The sequence below is a fragment of the Lolium rigidum genome, chromosome 1 (assembly GCF_022539505.1).
Source record: "Lolium rigidum isolate FL_2022 chromosome 1, APGP_CSIRO_Lrig_0.1, whole genome shotgun sequence".
In the NCBI taxonomy this organism is placed as follows: Eukaryota; Viridiplantae; Streptophyta; class Magnoliopsida; order Poales; family Poaceae; genus Lolium; species Lolium rigidum.
Window position 1 is genome coordinate 324,164,882 of NC_061508.1, and position 19,286 is coordinate 324,184,167.

The following is a 19,286-nucleotide window of genomic DNA, read 5'->3' on the forward strand; positions in this document are numbered from 1 at the left end:
GCAACGAAGTATTTGCTGCGATCGGCTAGGAAAACTCGTCATACATGACGGCAGCAGGCAAGAGAGCTGCTCAGCAGGCAACAAGGCAAGATGGACGAGCCTGCAGATGAGGGAAAAACCACACTTTGACCCAACTAGTATTCAAGGGGTTGCTGGTGTTCAGCCCGTCCAAGCCCAGCCTACCAGACGGCCAGTGGAGAGTTTTTCGGTGTATTGGGTTGACCTGGGAAAATACACTGCATACCCAGAAAAAAACTCTTTCAAAATCATCCGCAATACCATTCACTTTAACTTTTAAGATAACTTTGGAAACACACAATTCAGGTACACTATGATCCTTTGGAGCTTAAAAGTAGTCAGAGTACTGCTAGCAAAATTTGCTTCCATTCAAGAGTCGTTTCTACTACCCACATACAGAGAAACGTGCAGCGATACACTACCATCTTCCATACAACATTCCATTCTAGCGTTCACTAACACAACGAAAGGAAGAACAAAAAAAAATCCACACTGGACCAATCTAAGAGTCTATAGCAGCATCCAGGCGGCCACACAACAAATGGTAACCATAGATCGTAAAATGGCATATGATTACTCCTCTTGCCCAGACTCCTCCTTGTCGAGCTTGATCATGTCGTCGATCCTCACGATGGTGATGGCTGCTTCCGTGGCGAACTGCATAAGGAAATGTATGAGACAAGCAATGCATCACAAGCACAGTGGTCAGCGGGTGACGAGAAAGATAACAGGTCAAGCATGGGTGCTGACCTGGATAATCTTTATTTTGCTCATGGCTGGCTCGATCACGCCGTATTCAAGGTTGTTGCGGATTATACCTTTCTGCAGGTCAAGACCCATGCTGCAGCAAAATTTGGAACAAAATTCAACAAGTGCAATGGCAGAACAAAATACACAACCTGGACATGTGCAGTAGCAGAACAAAACAGCAAACAGGAAAGCTCATTGGAGTACAAAATATAAACATCTGGAAGCAGTTATCCATTACCAAATTATGCATCTAGATGCACTTAAAAGCTAAGCCCAAAGTGGCACTGTACAAAAGAAAGTTGAAAGTGGACACTGCGATGGAGCTTGCAGTGTGCTGGGTGAAAAAAATCGAGGAGATATTGTCTGTATATAGCACACCTTAATAAGCACGACCCAGAGTGCATAATTAGTTTACATGAGCGGGTGGTTAAACCATATTTCAGATATGTAACGAGGAGATATTGTCTGTATATAGCATTCCTTAATAAGCACGACCCAGAGTGCATAATTAGTTTACATGAGCAGGTGGTTAAACCATATTTCAGATATGTAACGGAGCTTGTAAATTCAGTAATTACCTTGAATAGTGTTGCTTATCAGCCTTTGTTTGGGCAGTATGGTGATACGCCCTAAGCTTTGCAACAAGCTCAGTTGCATCTTTGGCAGCATTAACAGAGAGGACCTGTCATCACACAGCGATACTCCCATTAGTACATTATTGTGTGATTCAGTATGCAGGTATGGTATATGTACCAAATATAAGTGATCGAAGTATCAAACCTTCGGTATGATCAACAAAGATTCTGCGAATTCAGCAATTGCCAGCTGTTCCCTGGATCCAAGAGTTGTAGCAAGATTCTCCAAGTACACAGACAATGCAGCTTCTACGGCACCACCACCGGCAACTACCTGCATTAACCCCATACATGTTAAATACAACACTTGGACAATTAGTTTTAAGGATAAGAAAGCAACCTTACACTTACAGATCTACATTCACTGACCACGAAAGAGATTTAATGCTAGCGCTATTAATGTGCAATGGCTGATGAAAGATGCAGATACTAAAGCATTAAGTGGCTCGTTCAAATGATAACATTTAACTCTTCGTATTCTTCTTGCAACCATGAAAACAGTTCACAGGAAATGGAGATGGCAGCTATGGAAAACAAGGTCTGAAATAAAAATTTCTGGAAATACACAAGTATGGGCCAGCAACGAGCATGATACATACACAAGAAATCAAGAATATTGGAAATATATATTAAATATGAGAACCATGTAGCAGCAGCTAAAATAATAACTGCAAGCCACACTTACTAGCAAGAAAATGCGGGAAGAAGAAAAAACATTAATTCTGCATAAATCATGACAGCGAAAATATGTTTATGTATTCAACAGGGAACCAACAACGCAACAAGTGAAGGTGCAGCAGGAGAAAGTTCTACCATATTGGATTCCAAAGTTCTCTTCACAATGCACAGAGCATCGTGCAAAGACCGTTCAATCTCATCTAGCATGAAGTCATTTGCTCCTCGAAGTATAAGGGAAACCTGCACAAATAATATGAAAGTGTGATGCCTCTAGCTTGATGTTGCCATTCGTAGTAAAGCTATCTCAACATTGGCATGAAACAAAAACTAACCGCGCTTGTGTTCTTTGTGCCTTTCACCAGAATTATTTCATCATCAGAAATCCTTTCCTCAACAACCTCGTCGGCTTGTCCAAGAAATGATGGATCAAAAGTTTCTTCACCCTCCATGTCAGCAAAGGTAGTCACCTGCAGGTTCTTTTTACTTCAGGATATTGACAAACAGCTCACTTGGGCTAGAAGAAGTATTATTTGCCTTAATACTTGGGCACGTCAAGGTAGAGGTTGTTTTGCTAATAATGTTTAACTGTAATCGATTTATAGCAACTTAAAAGCTGACATGCTAGAATAGCATATTCACAAGGAGAAGATCAAATAAATGTATTCCAATATTACAAGAGCACAGCGTTCAGATAATGTGTTGCATATTCATTAGAATCTTAGCACAGGATTCAAGCAACTTTAGTAGGGTTTCAACCAAAAGCAAGTTCATGGGAGCACCAAGTACATAAGTCATGACTGAGATTAAAACGTATAAACTATGAAAAGACTGCTTGAACATAACCATGCAATCAACAATATGAAGAAATAAGCCATACCATTGTTGCACCTGTTGCCTTGGCAACATGGCGCAAATCCTCCTTACGCACACGCCTAACAGCAATTGCCCCAGCCTCAACAAAGTACTGAAATAATGTTTCAGTCACACAATGAGAAAGCACATTTAGTTACAGTCATCAGGAAGTGATATCCATATACATCACAACAACCCAATTAATCTTTTCAATAAAAAAAACGTTTATGAAACAGAAACTTCCCACGGCATACATATCAGGGTGAGTATCTTTGCAAGAGAAAGATGGCAGTGATATCCATTAAATTCTACCAAAAAGGCTGGATCATAAAACATATTATACTAATGAAGTATGACAGGTTCTGTATGCACCACTGTACCAAAGGTACCAGCAGCTAAGCAGAATGTGTCATTCAGTACTAACATGGATAACCATATACAAAACAGTAGCAGCAACCAGTTCTGCCTGAGTTGATGAAAAAGTACCTTCAATGACATATCATCGATTCCCTTGGTGGTAAATACAACATTAGCACCAGCCTTGAGAACTTTCTCAATTCGCTCCTTTGTTATGTCGGATTCTCTATGAAAAAAAGTAAGGTATTAGGTATGCTACTAGACTACTAGAGACCATAAATAGAAAATAAAATTGACTGCACAGGGCAAAGGCAAGAAGATCCATCACAAGAAATGAGAAATAGGCAGGATAATGGAGCACACTCATTGCAGATTCATTCAGGAGATAACAGATACTCCCTCCGTCCCAAAATAACTTGCTCAATGTTGTCTAGATGCGGAAGTATATAGATGTGTTTTAGTTATAGGTAAATCCGTATCTAGAAAAAGCCTAGCAAGTTATTTTGGGACGAAGGGAGTATAAGCAATGCTGAATCGTGGAAGAGAAAAATGAACAAACCTCTGACGGATCTTCTCAAGTTCCCTTGGATCAGATACAAGGACTTGAACACCCATTTGCATTTTTGTCTTCTGAAGGTTAAAATCAAGACAAGCAATTCTAGCAGGGGTTACTCTAGTAGGCATTCCTTGAGCTGCACGGCCTGAGTTCAGTGCATAACCATTCAGCAGGTAGCTTTCCTTAGAGCTTTTGCCATGAGCTTTCAAAATATTAATACTCTGTGGAACAAACAAGAAAATCATTTACAAGAAAAATATTAAGTTGCAGAAAGAACAATTTCACCACCATGTATTAAATAAATCAAACATCATGTTAAATACATAAAAGCACATCATAACATTATTATACGAGAACAGTTTTAAGTGGCAGTAAGATTATTCATATGAATATCAAGGAAAAGGACAGCACAATACCAAGACAGACAATGGATTACTATACACCAGCACATGTAATGACCAAAAGGAGAAACAACAGTGCAACATCACAAACTGGTAAAATAAATGTGTCTAAAGTCTCCACAAAAGGCCATACAACTTAGAATCTACATTCAGAAAGAAGGGATCCAGTTACAGAGAAAATAGTGCAATAATACAATTCCATAACTTGATATATAGCAATTACGAATACTCCCTCCGTCCCGGTTTATAGGGCCTGTGCGTATCCCTAGGTCGCAAATTTGACCATTATAATACAAGTTGTATATAACAAAATATATATCATTGGAAAGTTTAGATGTTGTACTTTCTAATGATATACGTTTTTTGTTGTACAATTGATATTATGTTTATCAAATTGACAAGTAGATATACGCGCAAGCCCTATGAACCAGGACAGATGGATTAGAAAACTTTGACGTAATGAAGTAATGCTGTAACAAAATGCAATTTACTTACCTTGATTGGATACTTTACTTCTCCCCTGGAATTTGTAGTCTTCACAGCTTGAACAGCTTCTACAACCTAAGAAACCAATGGCATGTCAATTAAATATATGTCACAGTTTTTAATCTAGGCTAAAGAAAAGACAACGGAATAACAAATGTTTGGTTCCAGAGGTAAGCAACTTGTCAGATAAACACCATAACATGGCAGCATTATCAAGATAATAGATCGGCTACGTCAAACTACATACATGGATGGACTAAATAATTAAAATAAGTTGGTTAAGAAACCCAATTTACACATATGGCCACAGGAACTTACCAGATTTGCGAAGAAATCGCCGTCGGTGTGAATCAGTTTCGAAGACATGCTAGTTTTTGCACAGTTTATAAGGGAATCTTTTCCAAGTTTATCAACCTACAAAAGTATGGATGGATATTCATGTCAGCATGACAATACGCACGGAATGGAGCAGAGTTCTACTGCCATTTACTTCCGGACAGAATATTCTTTCACCTTGACAGACAGCTTTTCTTCAACATACTTGCAAGCTTCGCGCATCGCAAGCTGATAAAATACGAAGGTGAAAAGCAATTAATGCAAGACACTACGTGTTCTGCTGAAAATGTTCATTCAGAACGGAAGAGCAACCGCAACAAACATATGAACTATAAGCTCACCCTGTAGCCACTGATGATAGAGGTCGGATGGATTTTATTCCTCACAAGATCATTGGCTCTCTGTTGCAAAAAAGAAAACTCATCATGTTTACGAGTAACAGCAGGGAAACCTGTAGGCAAGACAAACATAGAAGAACCATTCATTACCTTGAGCAACTCCGCTGCTATGATGACGACGGAAGTTGTTCCATCCCCAACCTCCCGGTCTTGGAGCTCGGCCAGTTCCACGAGAACCTACAACCAAACAAACAGAACCACGGAAAATAAGAACATGTCAACGGCTGAATCAAAACAGGTCGCCAGGTATGAATGGTCACCTTGGCTGCCGGATGCTCGACTTCCAGCATCCTCAAAATGGTCGCCCCGTCGTTCGTGATGGTAACATCGCCGATATCGTCGACCAGCATCTGCAAGCCGCATATGCGCTAGGTTAGTAAATTCTGACGAGGTGTTCCTCTTTTTTTCTTCGAAGTTGCTGGGGATCTGTAACCTATCTCTGCTTCACCGAGAAGGGGAGTGGAAGGTGCATACCTTGTCGAGCCCGACGGGCCCCAGCGACGACTTGACGATGTTGGCCACCGCCTGGCAGGCCACCACTGCAATCGACCAGAGGAGAATGGACACGAGTTAATCCGGGAGGGCTACATGGGCTGCAACTAGGGCACGGTTGGAGCTTAAAGCTAGAGGAGAAGATCCTAGTCTTGGATACTTCTGGTTTGTTATAAACAATATTGCTAGAAACCGCAACAGAAACCCTAGCTAACGGAGGAGCAAGCGCGCGCGCGTCGCTGTGTCAGAATAACTAGCACGCAGATGCAGGTCGTAGTTCACGGGCTAGGCAACGAAATGGCTGGCTGGTGCTGCTTTCCCTGGGCGATCTATGCCGCTCTGAGCAGCAGGCCATGGTAGGCGGCGCGGATCCAAGCGGAGCCCTAGATTTCAGAGGAGACCACGGGGAATCTGGCGTGGGAACGAGGAGGAGGGGGCGTTACCGTTCTGGGTGCGGACGTCCTGGCCGGACTGCCGCTCGCCCATGATGTCGGGCATCTGGGCGGTGATCGGCATGGCGACGGCGACGGCGGCGGCGAGGGCTGGAGTGAGGGGGCAGCAGCAGTGGAGGGAGGAGCTGCTCGCGGCGCACGAGAATGAATGGGGCGGCGCTAGGTTTCGCTGTGTGGGTGGTCGCTATATTGTTACGCGGGCCGTCGTTGGGCCAAAGCCCGTTAGGTCGCGTTGGGCCAAATTGGCCGCTTCCTTCAGTTATTTGCCGCGCGCTCTGCCTCTTTTTTTTTCTTGCGAGGGTCCTCTCTGCATAAAACTTAAATTAAAATCTCCACGCTTAGGGCATGTACAATGGAAAGCGCTTGTACAGACGCTTAAAAAGTCAATTCCCTATCCTGCTTAAGCATCGGGCGCTAGGAGAGACATTTTGTACTTACTTTCTAAGCGCCTGGTTCTTAGCTAGGCATCGATGCCACTAAATAGGCTAGGAATTGGCCGGGACCGCCAAAACATCTAGGATTCCTTTCCTAGCGTCTCAGTTAAGCGTCTCCATTGTACTTGTCCTAAGCGTCGAGATTTTAATTTAAGTTTTATGCGAAAATCCTGATATTTATTATGAAACGACGGGAGCAATAGAAAAATGTGCTGGAAAAAAACAATTCGATAGACGGACACACAGACCATGACGAAAACTTCACTCTCTTAGCTTGAGCTGAGCCGAGAGGAAATGAAGAAGTCCAATTTGGCCTTTGTCTCAGGACTCAGGGCATTTACCAAGGAAAGATGAAAGGTAAATACTAGATCAGTTTCATTGTAAGATAGAGCATTTAACCCAATTTCAACTTGTTTTAAAATTAGCTTAGTATTTTACCTAGTAAAACAAATTTTTATTTTTCGATATAAGAGTTCGTAAAATCATCAGATCGTGCTTACGCTTTTAACATCACAGAACATGAATGATTATCGTAGGTAGGCCAACACCATACTTCCTCCGTTCACAACTACAATTACTTTGCGTTCTAGGTTTAAGTCAAAGTCGAATTTTATAAAGTTTGATGAACTAAATAAAAACAAAGGGAGAGAAATACCCACACCCATGCGTGTAAGTACAGAAGTATTTCGAGAGTAACAGCAGTACAAAACACTAGCAGGCTACCTTACTTCATCAGCTAACACGGCACCACATGACTAAACAGACAACAACACTCCACTCAGAACACAGAAACGTTCACATCAGCAGAGCAAAGGACATGGCACTCAGTTTGCTGCTCTTTCTTCCCAGCACACAAATATCTACAAGGAAGCACATCAACTGGGAGATTAGCTGATGCTGGCTCATGCTGGCCACAAGTTCGAACTCTACTTGCTCTTGCTGCTCTTCGAGCTTTTCGACCGAAGGTCAGCGGCCTGGGCCTTGATGGTGGACTTGGCGAGCGACGTGGGCTTCAAGAGGCTCTTCGGGTTTATGGCCTGCCGGATCTTGAACACGGCCCACGCCGTCCCGATGGCGTGGCCCGCCGCGTCCATCCCTTCGTTCGTCGCAGCTGCTGCTTTCTCCCCGTACCTGAAGGAGAATAAGACGGAGCACAGTGTGAGGGGAAATTTGGCAGAGTTGTGGCCCAAGGAGGAGTACAAACAGAGATGTGCGGTAGAATAACACGTACTTGTGATTCACTAGACCGGTTGTGACAGTCGATGATGTTGACAACACATCCTTCCCAGCCACTTCCACGGCGTCGCAAATCTTGCCTATTGACACCAGTAAAAATGATACATAAGCAAGATGCCTTAATAAGGTACCAGCTGAAAGTAAGTTCCCCTATTACTTCTAAGAATGATGTTCAAGCACACTGAACTTGCATACGCCTAGCAGTGAGAGACAATAGAGCACATGGAATTCATGATAACAGACTGACCCTTTTTTGTGAACTACCGGATGGTAAAAGACTATCTGGCAACAGCAAGCGCAGAACACAATGTGCTGCCAGGACATCATGTTGTTACTTGCAATAGATTCATGGCACCAAATATTTCATGAGAGCCAGCATCCCTGAACATTCAGACTGCAGGAGGTATGGTGGCTGACTGGCTGTTGGCAAACTGAAGCAGGGTTTAGGTTCACTCAACCATACTGAGGTAAGGTTAACCGGCATGGAGAGTAAACTATAATCATTTGCACTCTAAGGAGCTTTATGCCATTACCAGTCAGTGATTATCTGTACTATAACTAACACTATCGGTACTATAAAAAAACTCTTCCGCAGTGACTTCACTATGAATATGATGGCAATAGCTGATAGCTCGACTAACATGACAACTTTACACGAGGAGAAGCAGCAGTAATTAACCATTTATAATGTAGGACTTAAGAATGACATATTGTGCGTAACATGGAGAATATAGGGGACAAGGAAAACGAAAATTGCAAGCCAATTTACTTCCATTTACTTGTAAACTAAAGTACCAGAGGTGCTTTTCTCCAAGAAAAGCAAGTTCAGAGCATATGAAAACAAAAAAGGCCACTAAAGGGCACCAAGAGCCTGTGTGCTTCAACTAGAAAATTTTAAGTGATGTTTTTGGCAAGATGTATGGGACAAACTTGCCCCCCATACTTCCATGGGCAATTGGGCATGTTCAAATATATCATGTGCCAGTTTGGTATATTGATCTTGTTTCACGGTTTACTACAGGTTGACATCTTTTTCATGATTCACATGGCAGTATGGCACATGGCTTATACAATCAAATCTATTACTGTACCATTATTCTGAACTACACCTAAATAACATTGTTTAACGAGTTTGTCTACATGTATTACTATCATGCCAACAACACTGGATGAACTGCCAATATTAACATAGTAAAAAAGAATCACATACCAAATCCATCAAGCGAAGCAAGAACAATCTCTCCAGGCAGTAGGCTGAAAAACTTCTTTCCAGCTTTTGAGTTAGCTATTGAGCTTGTAAAATGGCCAGTAACCTTCACGACTCCGGACAGTATTCCAGTTGCCACTTTCTCGGACATTTTCGTGACCTTCTTAGCCCTGCCAGCAAATATAAGAAATACCAAAATGAGACAACACAATCAGGTCAAGGAAGGAGCACAACTTACCTAAAACATCCGGTGACCACATACTTGAGATGCTAATCGACAAGTGTGACTGTACTCACAAGGCACAGGGTCAACCTCCTTGTACAATCTAATGCATCCTTATGCTAGAGTGAATATTACCTGGTTACGACTATGATAAGCATAATGAACTTCGTAATAAACTAATAAAATTCCCGAAAACAACAATTGTGTGGTTACAAGAAATACCCCTCAGGTTAAGTTAGTCCAGTTGAGAAACTCATAAAATGCAAACTATCTATAATCCCAGAGCATTTCTACACGAATGCTTGGAGTTTTTCCTATATGAAATTGAAATAGCAGCAGGGACAACGAGACTAGTAAAATACATGTCATTGCCAGCATGATTACATGGATAAATTGCAGATATTGTCCCTAATTACCATAAGGTTTTCCAACTCAAGTGAAATGACACTAAAGAACACTGATGATGGCACAGTTGTAATCTAACAATGAACTGTGATGTGCCCAAAACCTGGGTAAATATTTACGACTACAAATTAAAAGCACATTTGATAGTACTGTATAAGAGCCGAGAAAGTCAGCGCTACATTTTGATCCGCTTGAGCATCTCGGGGGAGACCTCGGCGTCGGTCTCCCCAGGCTGGATCCTCTTCCTGAGCACCTCGTTGCCCCAGTGTAGCCGCTCCACCGTCATGACCCCGCACCAGACGATCCCCTTGGCGAGGCCCTGGGCGCCGGAGGCGATGGCCCTGGCGACCGCCCCGCCGTACTCCTCGACGTTCGGCGCGACGGCGGTCCAGTACGCGGCGGCCTGGGCCTCGCCGCCGGCGGCGGCGAGGGGCTCGGCGCCGGCCACGGAGTGGGCGGAGAAGCTGGTGCAGGCCGCGAGCACGCCGTCGAGGCGCGGGTCGGGGCGCGCGAGCGTGAGGCCGTAGTGGAGCGGGTCGTCGTCGGCGGGGAGGGTGAGGGAGAAGGAGTAGTGGCAGGGGTCGAGCTTCACGGCGGCCACGTCGCGGGTGAGCGGGAACTGGATGGGGTTGAGCACCGCGATGGCGGCGAGGGAGGTGGCGCCGGCGTGGATGCGGAGGAGCGTCAGGTCGCCGGTGGCGAGCGGGTGGCTGCGGCGTTGGTCGATGAGGTGGAGCTGCGTGGATGGGATGCGGAGGAGGGTGTCCGACGAGGGCGGGGGAGCGGTGGTGGGGGAGGAGGGGATCTCGACGGGCGCGAGGTCCGCCATGGCGAGCGTCGGGTAGAGCGGCGGGGCTGAGGGGGCGGGGTAGCTGGGGCTGGGGTTGTAGGACGCCATGGGGAGAGTTTTATGGCCGGGAGCGGGAGGGGAGAGCCGTGCGGAGGAGGAGGACGGCGGCGGCGGGGACGTCGGCGGCGACGTGGGTGTTGTATAGGGCGCGGCGGCCGCGTGCGTGGCGACGGAGGGTCCACGCGGTTGGGGAAGGTGGGGAACGGGTTCGCGGTTGAGGTAGTTAATTTGTTGGGTTTTTCCATTTATAAGGACGAAAGTACTCTGGTCAATGACATGTGGGACTAAGAAACTGTTGGGGTGGCCCCAACTATCGGTGAGGTATTCAGACGTGACGCTGATGGTGCGCGGAGTAGACTCGTCGACCAATGGCAGTGTGCTGTACCTGTCTGTCTGACGAGTGGGGCACACTGGCAGCCTCACAGGCCCGAAGCCGACTACCCGACCTATATCTAGCTAGGCATGGAGGTTTCCTCCATGAGTAAGAGCATCTCCACTCGTCCCCCCGACGAGGCCCCCGGCGAGCGTTTTTCCATCCGGACGGCGTAATTCGGCCCAGTCGCGCCCCCGGTTCCTCGTTTTCGTCCGGATTTGGGCCTAAATCCATCCGGCGATCCCACGCACCCCGCCGCCGGGGAGCTCTCGGGGACTCCGGACGAAAAGCGGGGAAGGGCCCGATCCGTCGGTGACTCGACGCACGAACCCCACCGCCACGTCGCTCAAAATCTCCCCCACCCTCGTATCTCTCTCGCCGCCGGCACCACCCCGCCGGCTTCTTGCCCGGATTGCGCCGCCACTCCTTCCCACGCTGCCTATATTCCGCCGTGTTTGGACGACGGTCTATCTGGCCGCTCTTCCGCCGGCTCTGTTTTCCGGCTTCGCTTGCTCGTCGTCGCTCGCGGCTCGGGTTGCCTCGACCACGCCCGTCGGTGTTCGTCCATTTGCCTCGCCGGCCATGGACTCGGACGAAGAGGAGGAGCAGATGTTCGTCGAGCTTATGCAAGAAGAGATGGCAGCGACCGCCCAAGACGAGGAGCACATGATGATCCTTGGTTGCTTGGCAAGCATGTACGCCGGACCGGCAACTCGTCGGCGTGGTGGGTCGGCACGAGGTCGCCGGAAGTGCAAGCCGAGACAGCGAATGGAGGGCTACTGCATGTTGTACGCCGACTACTTCGCCGACAATCCATTGCACGGTGAGAGTGTTTTCCGGCGTCGTTTCAGGATGAGCAGAAAGCTATTTCTTGAAATTGTGTATGCCATCCGCCACTTTGATCCCTACTTCAGATGCAAGGCGGATTGCACTGGTTTGGTTGGATTTTCGTCACCGCTGAAGTGCACGGTGGCTATGAGGATGTCGGCGTATGGAGCTCCCGGTGACACTGCGGATGACTATCTTCGCATGGCGGAGTCCACCGCCCTTGATTGTTTCTACCGGTTCACGCAGGGCCGTCATAGCAGTGTTCGGGGACTATTACTTGAGATCACCCACTGTCGAAGACACTCGGAGGATCCTTGCAACAAATGAAGCTAGAGGTTTTCCGGGGATGCTTGGAAGCATTGACTGCATGCATTGGCAATGGAAGAACTGTCCGTTTGCGTGGCAGGGAATGTACAAGGGTCACAAAAAGGCTGCACTCGTGATACTTGAAGCGAGTGGCTACCCATGATCTTTGGATTTGGCACTCTTTCTTTGGTATGCCTGGATCCAACAATGACATCAACGTCCTAAACTGCTCCCGGTCTTTTCCAAGCTTGTTGAGGGTCATGCTCCCCGGTGGACTATGTGATCAATGGTCGGCACTACAACAAAGGATACTACCTTGCAGACGGTATCTATCCAAAGTGGGCAACATTTGTGAAGACGATCTCCAACCCTAGCACCCCCAAACTTTGCGAGTTTGTCAAGAAACAAGAAGCTTGCCGAAAAGACGTCGAGCGAGCATTTGGTGTCCTACGGCGAGAGATTTGCTTGTCGTCCGGTTCCCCGCTATGACTTGGTCCAAAGATCAGATGTGGGAGGTGATGAACTGCTGTGTGTGCCTACACAACATGATTATTGAAGATGAGCGAAAGCATCCGGTTCCTCGATCGAGCAAGAAGCACCATATGAGAGAGAGGGTCCTCTTGCACGGCCTAATCACCAGGTGCCTCCATCATGGGCCGCCTTCATTGCTATGCGCCAGGAGATTCGAGACTCTACAATGCACCAACTGCTGCAAGATGATCTGGTGGAGCACATATGGAGGCTCCGAGGCAACGCCAACGCCGACGCCAACTAGTCTGTCTTAATTTGTTTGAAAAATTGTGAAATTGTGTGCTTCATTTGTTTCAGCACTTGTTAAACATTGTACTGTTATCGCCGAATTTGTTTCAGCAATTCTCGTCCTCTTGTTTGCCGAACTTGTTAAATTTTATGTTGAATTTGTTTGAAATATGTCAAATGGTCGAGGTTGGGGGTTTCCTGCCGGGGGGACGGCTGGAACTTCGGCGCTCCCCACGCCAAATCTTCATCCAATCCGGACGAAAATTTCGCCGGATTTGGACGTGGGGAGCGCCAACGAGTGGGGATGCTCTAAGCAACTTCAAGAGCAAGGAGCCAAGAATATGTTATAGGAAACTTCAAGGGCAGGATAATGCACCCCATGCAGCAGATCTTCCAAACTGGTTATGATGTGCTGTAAAACAATAGGAATTTGCATAAACGATTGCTTCTCACCACAATAAAAACAAGTAAATAAACATGTGACCACTGCCACTCCATAAACTCACATTTGCTAGTGTGTCTACTTCAACTCAAATAAAGTGGAAGCTCGCTTGCACATGAATGTTGCTTCTCTTTTGGTGAAACACACTAATCGTTTTTGTTCCTATGGAATAAAAATTTATCCGTAGACATATCGACAAGCTTTGATTGTTCGATCAACCAAAAAAAATTGACAGTCAAAAATACATAGAAGTCCTGCCCACATTATGGGTTTTTTGTTTAAACTTTTAATCCCACTTTCCATGAATGAAAACCATCTATTGCAAATGACTGATAGTTTCCCAAAGTTGTTCTTTTTTTCACACGGATGAAATTAACCACACACACACACACACACATTGAAAATGGAGGAAGCAAATCTCAAATAGGTCGTCGCTGTATCGCAACAAAAGTGCACATGTACAACTTGATATTGTTTGATGTACATGTTTGATAGCATGTTAAAATAGTGAGTACATGGTAGGTATATCTTGGGCAGGTATATCTTATAATTTGGATGAGCATATAAGCGGCAAAACATGTTACTAATAAGTTCTTAAAAAACTTAAGATATTAATATTACTACTCCCCTGTTTCATATTAATTGTCGCTAATCCGTGACTATTAATATGAAACAGAGATACTACTTGTAACCGGACAACGAAAACTTACCAGAACACCATCCATCACTTTTTTGCCTTACCATCCAGAGAGAAGGGCCAACCCATAGGCTAGGAAACATATGGTGACAGACCTCGACTAGTGAGGATTCTAGATAACACACACAATTATCTCTTACGTCGGCTTATGCACCATCAAGGAATTGTGTCTACCGCATAGGAACATATTGATCTAATCGGCGACCGCGACTTCAGTTAAGTTGTGGGTCTTGACGAATGATTATTTTGACGACCCCAGGGCAATCTCACTCCAAGGATCGGCAATAAGTTTGTTTGTTTGTTTAGCAACAAGTTTGGATCAAAGACATATATAAATGATGAAAAAAAATTCTCAAAATTATACAAAAGTATGTATAATCACAAGATTGCACAAGACTCGAGACGAACTCGACGGGCTTATAGATGCGCCCGGCGAGGTTTACATGTGGATCTAGGGTATATGACTATGGGGACCACACCGGTGAATTGGTGTAGATGTTGATCTTGTCTCTAGTATGTTTCGACGAGTTCCACCCCCAACTCGTAAGTCATCTTTGATGGCACTACATGATGTCATTTTCTCACGACATCCAACTTGCAAGAGGCATTGCCAACAATTCAATTAGTACTCCAAAAAAATCATAAATATTCTTACCTAACTATACACTAGAAACAACCATTGACATGTTTATTAGACTATTCGTTCTGAAGATTTCGACCATGATATTTAACAATATTAAAATATACATGGTCACCACAGTTTACGCACTAATACATATGTATACAACACTATATAGTTTATACAATAGGAAACATCAACTAGAGGAGTACTTTTGTTACCACATATAGTCAATATATATCACAAATAAAATAATAATGGTATACATTAGAATTGTATAATAAAGAATACTATAGTTAATATTGAAAAATGCCATGTTTTTAAATAAGCTTGCTAAGTAATATATAATTATACTCATTAACGTTTTCCTATGATAAAAGTTAAGTCACAAAAAATAAAAGAGCTCAATATAAATAGATTTGTATTAAATTGCAGCGTCTGGCAATGAGCCTAGTAATGCTTAGGGTGGAGTCGTGAAGATATATCTTAGACCCACAACTAACATTCATCGTTGAAGCTTGTTTTGTCGCTTGATGATATACAGAGAATGATTTGGTTTACTTTTGGCACAATGGGGGAGGGATAGCCCAAGAGTTAAAACTGTACTCCCCTATGTTAATGCACATATCTCATCACAGGAAAGTGTTAAATTAGAGGTGTAGGCGCATGATGCTCAATCCACATTCGATGAGTTTAGAATATTCAACTCATGCCTCAGTTCAATTAATCTTCGCTCGTCAAGTGGCTGGGTGAAGATGCCGAAGAGTTGATCCTTGGTGCCAATGAAATAGGGCTCAATATCAACACGAGCAATATTATCATGGATGAAGTGATTGCAAATTTGAATGTGCTTCGTTTTTCATTAAGACCCGAATTATCTGCAATTTTCATGGTGATCTTGTTGTCACATAAAAGAGGAACATTGATATACTAAAGTCCAAAATCCCGCAAGGTTTGCCTCATCCACAATACTTGAGCGCAACAACTTGTCGCGGTGACGTACTCGGCTCCGGCGGTAGAAAGGGAGACATATTTTTTGCTTCTTTGAAGACCAGCACACCAAAGAGCGGCCAAGGAAATTACATGCTACGGAGGTTGACGTCATATCCATTTTGTCTCCTACCGAATCAGAATCCGTGAACCCGCACAATGAGAAATCCGTGTCCTTGAGGTACCATAAGCCAAAAAAAAATTGGGGTATCAATCTAATTCTGGAAGATTCTTTTGACGGCCATCAGATGGATCTCTTTCGGAGTGGCTTGGTATCATGTGCAAACAACAACACCCAACATAAATATCCGTACGTGATGCGCCAAGTTAGAGTAATGAACCTATCATGGAGAAGTATAGCTTTTGGTCCACCGTCTTGCTGTTGGGGTCGAGGTCGAGTTGGCACTTCAACGCATGTAGTGTATGTACTTGTCTTGATTGATGAAGGTACCTTGCCACAATTGCTTGATCTCAAAACCAAGGAGGAACTTGAGTTCACCCATCATCCTCATCTCAAATCAGAGTGTCATCAACTTGGAAAATTTCTCATTGAAAGAATTGTTAGTCAACCAAAAGATGATATCGTCCACAAAGAGTTGGCGTATGAAGAGCTCCCTGTTAACCCTCTTAGTAAAAAAGTGGGGTCGATGATCCCTACCCTGAAGCCATGGTCTACAAGAAGCTTCCTTAAGTGCTCATACATGATGAGTCCATTTTTTTAAGCATGTTTACCCTATGTTTTTGCATGTGTAGTCACAAGATTTTGGAATTTTACTGCGCTCGCGCGCACCTTTAATGTTTATTTCCAAGATCCCAAATTATGAAGGTATTGATAAACATATCATTTGGAGATATCATATTGGGCATACATATGATATTTTGAAGTGATAATAGTCATTTAAATGATTTTCCGCACACTTGGGTTAAAGGGCAACTTGAGAGGAAACTCCAGAAGGTTTAACGACCATCGATACGGGCATGACTCACCCGTACCATGTGGCTCCGCCTCCACCTTGTCAAATACTTTCACCACGCGAAGAATAATCTAAGATCCGACATTCATAGCTACCACAACTCGCAGAAACCTCACCTCCGAAAGGGATATGGAGGGGTATCTTGCATAGGGCATCATCCTTGTTGCTACATGGATCGTTCGAGGCCAAGGCATCATCACCACCATCATCAACTGATGCATCTTCATCACCATCATCATTCCTATCTAGTTTACCTCCTCCTTGTTGTAATTCCAATTTACATTGTGGATCTGCACTTGAGTTCATCCATAGAATTGTATACCATTCATATGCCTATGATGATTTTACTGATTTTCTCTATGTGCGAGTAGTTTACCTTATTCTTGGGGTGATGGAAAAACCCTAGAAATATTACAATGTGAAATAAAGATGATCTATAATTTCAGTTCATGAGCATGTATTCGCTTTCTCTCTAGATATTATGTGAAGTGCACCATGTAATATTTGCATGTTGGACTAGAGAGGAAACTCCAGTTGGGCATGAGAAAACCGTCGAGGCGCGGGTTGGGGTGCGAGAGCGTGAGTCTGTAGTTGAGCCGATAGAGGGTTGGGTCGTCGGGAGAGGTGGGTAAAGTGAGGGAGAAGGAGTAGTGGCAAGGGTCGAGCTTGACGAGGGTGATGTCGTGGGCCATAGGCCACTGGATGGGGCCGAGGAGCGTGATGGCGGCGAGGGAGGTGTCCCCCACACGGATTTATAGCAGGGAGAGGTCGCCGGCGGCAAGGAGTGGCTGCACTGCCGGTCGATGAGGTGGATCTACACGCCGAGATGAGGAGTGGCACGTACTACGAGGGTGGTGGCGCACCAACATAGCCGTAGGGGAAGATCCGTGAGGAAGATGACGATGGTGGAGAGATATGTGGCTCTTGTATAGGGCGTCATGGCCGTGCACATGGCGATGGGAGGTTGGATGTCTGGGTCCATGCGGTTGGGGAAGGGTAGGCCTGGTTGCGTGGGTGGAGTAGTGTAATTAGTTGGGTTTTCCATTTAAGGGTATTGTCCCCGGTGTCAATGACAGGCGGGACCAAAATTATGTCGCTTAATAACGGATACCATGTGTGGACCCCACTGTTGTCTGCTGGTGAAGCATTCGGTTGGATGGTGCATGGGGGACGCAACGATACGAGTGGGTTGTATCTATTTGTTTGACGAGTGGGGCACGCTAATAGATGTCTGATGCGTGCAGTTAACACACATCCGTTGGGAACCCCAAGAGGAAGGTGTGATGCGTACAGAAGCAAGTTTTCCCTCAGTAAGAAACCAAGGTTATCGAACCAGTAGGAGTCAAGGAACACGTGAAGGTTGTTGGTGACGGAGTGTAGTGCGGCGCAACACCAGGGATTCCGGCGCCAACGTGGAACCTGCACAACACAATCAAAGTACTTTGCCCCAACGTAACAGTGAGGTTGTCAATCTCACCGGCTTGCTGAAAACAAAGGATTAACCGTATAGTGTGGAAGATGATGTTTGTTTACGAAGAACAGTAACGAACAAGTATTGCAGTAGATTGTATTTCAGATGTAAAGAATGGACTGGGGTCCACAGTTCACTAGTGGTGTCTCTCCCATAAGATAAATAGCATGTTGGGTGAATAAATTACAGTTGGGCAATTGACAAATAAAGAAGGCATAACAATGCACATACATATATCATGATGAGTACTATGAGATTTAATCAGGGCATTACGACAAAGTACATAGACCGCTATCCAGCATGCATCTATGCCTAAAAAGTCCACTTTCGGGTTATCATCCGAACCCCTTCCAGGTATTAAGTTGCAAACAACGGACAATTGCATTAAGTATGGTGCGTAATGTAATCAACACAAATATCCTTAGACAAAGCATTGATGTTTTATCCCTAGTGGCAACATCACATCCACAACCTTAGAACTTTCTATCCATCGTCCCGGATTCAATGGAGGCATGAACCCACTATCGAGCATAAATACTTCCTCTTGGAGTTACAAGTATCAACTTGGCCGAGCCTCTACTAGCAACGGAGAGCATGCAAGAACATAAACAACATATATGATAGATTGATAATCAACTTGACATAGTATTCCATATTCATCGGATCCCAACAAACACAACATGTAGCATTACAAATAGATGATCTTGATCATGATAGGCAGCTCACAAGATCTAACATGATAGCACAATGAGGAGAAGACAACCATCTAGCTACTGCTATGGACCCATAGTCCAGGGGTGAACTACTCACACATCGATCCGGAGGCGATCATGGCGATGAAGAGCCCTCCGGGAGATGATTCCCCTCTCCGGCGAGGGTGCGGAGGCAATCTCTCGAATCCCCCGAGATGGGATTGGCGGCGGCTGCGTCTGCGGAAGGTTTTCCGTATCGTGGCTCTCGGTGCCGGGGGTTTCGCGACAAAGGCTTTAAGTAGGCGGAAGGGTAGGTTTAGGGGCGACACGAGGGCCCCACACAACAGGGAGGCGCGGGCCCACCCTTGG

General features: G+C 45.0%; 2 protein-coding genes across 2 annotated transcripts; both read right to left on the bottom strand.

The window, feature by feature from the left end:
- Positions 1-342: 342 nt before the first annotated feature.
- LOC124698867 (T-complex protein 1 subunit alpha) lies at positions 343-6,487 on the bottom strand. Its single transcript, XM_047231275.1, has 17 exons — positions 6,403-6,487; positions 5,942-6,006; positions 5,728-5,817; positions 5,558-5,644; positions 5,411-5,470; positions 5,247-5,297; positions 5,052-5,147; positions 4,743-4,808; positions 3,850-4,067; positions 3,420-3,516; positions 2,959-3,045; positions 2,414-2,548; positions 2,217-2,321; positions 1,549-1,677; positions 1,347-1,450; positions 769-859; positions 343-675 (listed from the first exon to the last, which is right to left on the bottom strand). The coding sequence occupies exons 1-17, from the start codon at positions 6,473-6,475 to the stop codon at positions 592-594; spliced, it is 1,638 nt and encodes a 545-aa protein (XP_047087231.1). The 5' UTR covers positions 6,476-6,487; the 3' UTR covers positions 343-591.
- A 1,026-nt stretch (positions 6,488-7,513) lies between these two features.
- LOC124698880 (senescence/dehydration-associated protein At3g51250-like) lies at positions 7,514-10,829 on the bottom strand. Its single transcript, XM_047231280.1, has 4 exons — positions 10,096-10,829; positions 9,292-9,458; positions 8,077-8,161; positions 7,514-7,976 (listed from the first exon to the last, which is right to left on the bottom strand). The coding sequence occupies exons 1-4, from the start codon at positions 10,812-10,814 to the stop codon at positions 7,772-7,774; spliced, it is 1,176 nt and encodes a 391-aa protein (XP_047087236.1). The 5' UTR covers positions 10,815-10,829; the 3' UTR covers positions 7,514-7,771.
- Between the last annotated feature and the right edge of the window lie 8,457 nt (positions 10,830-19,286).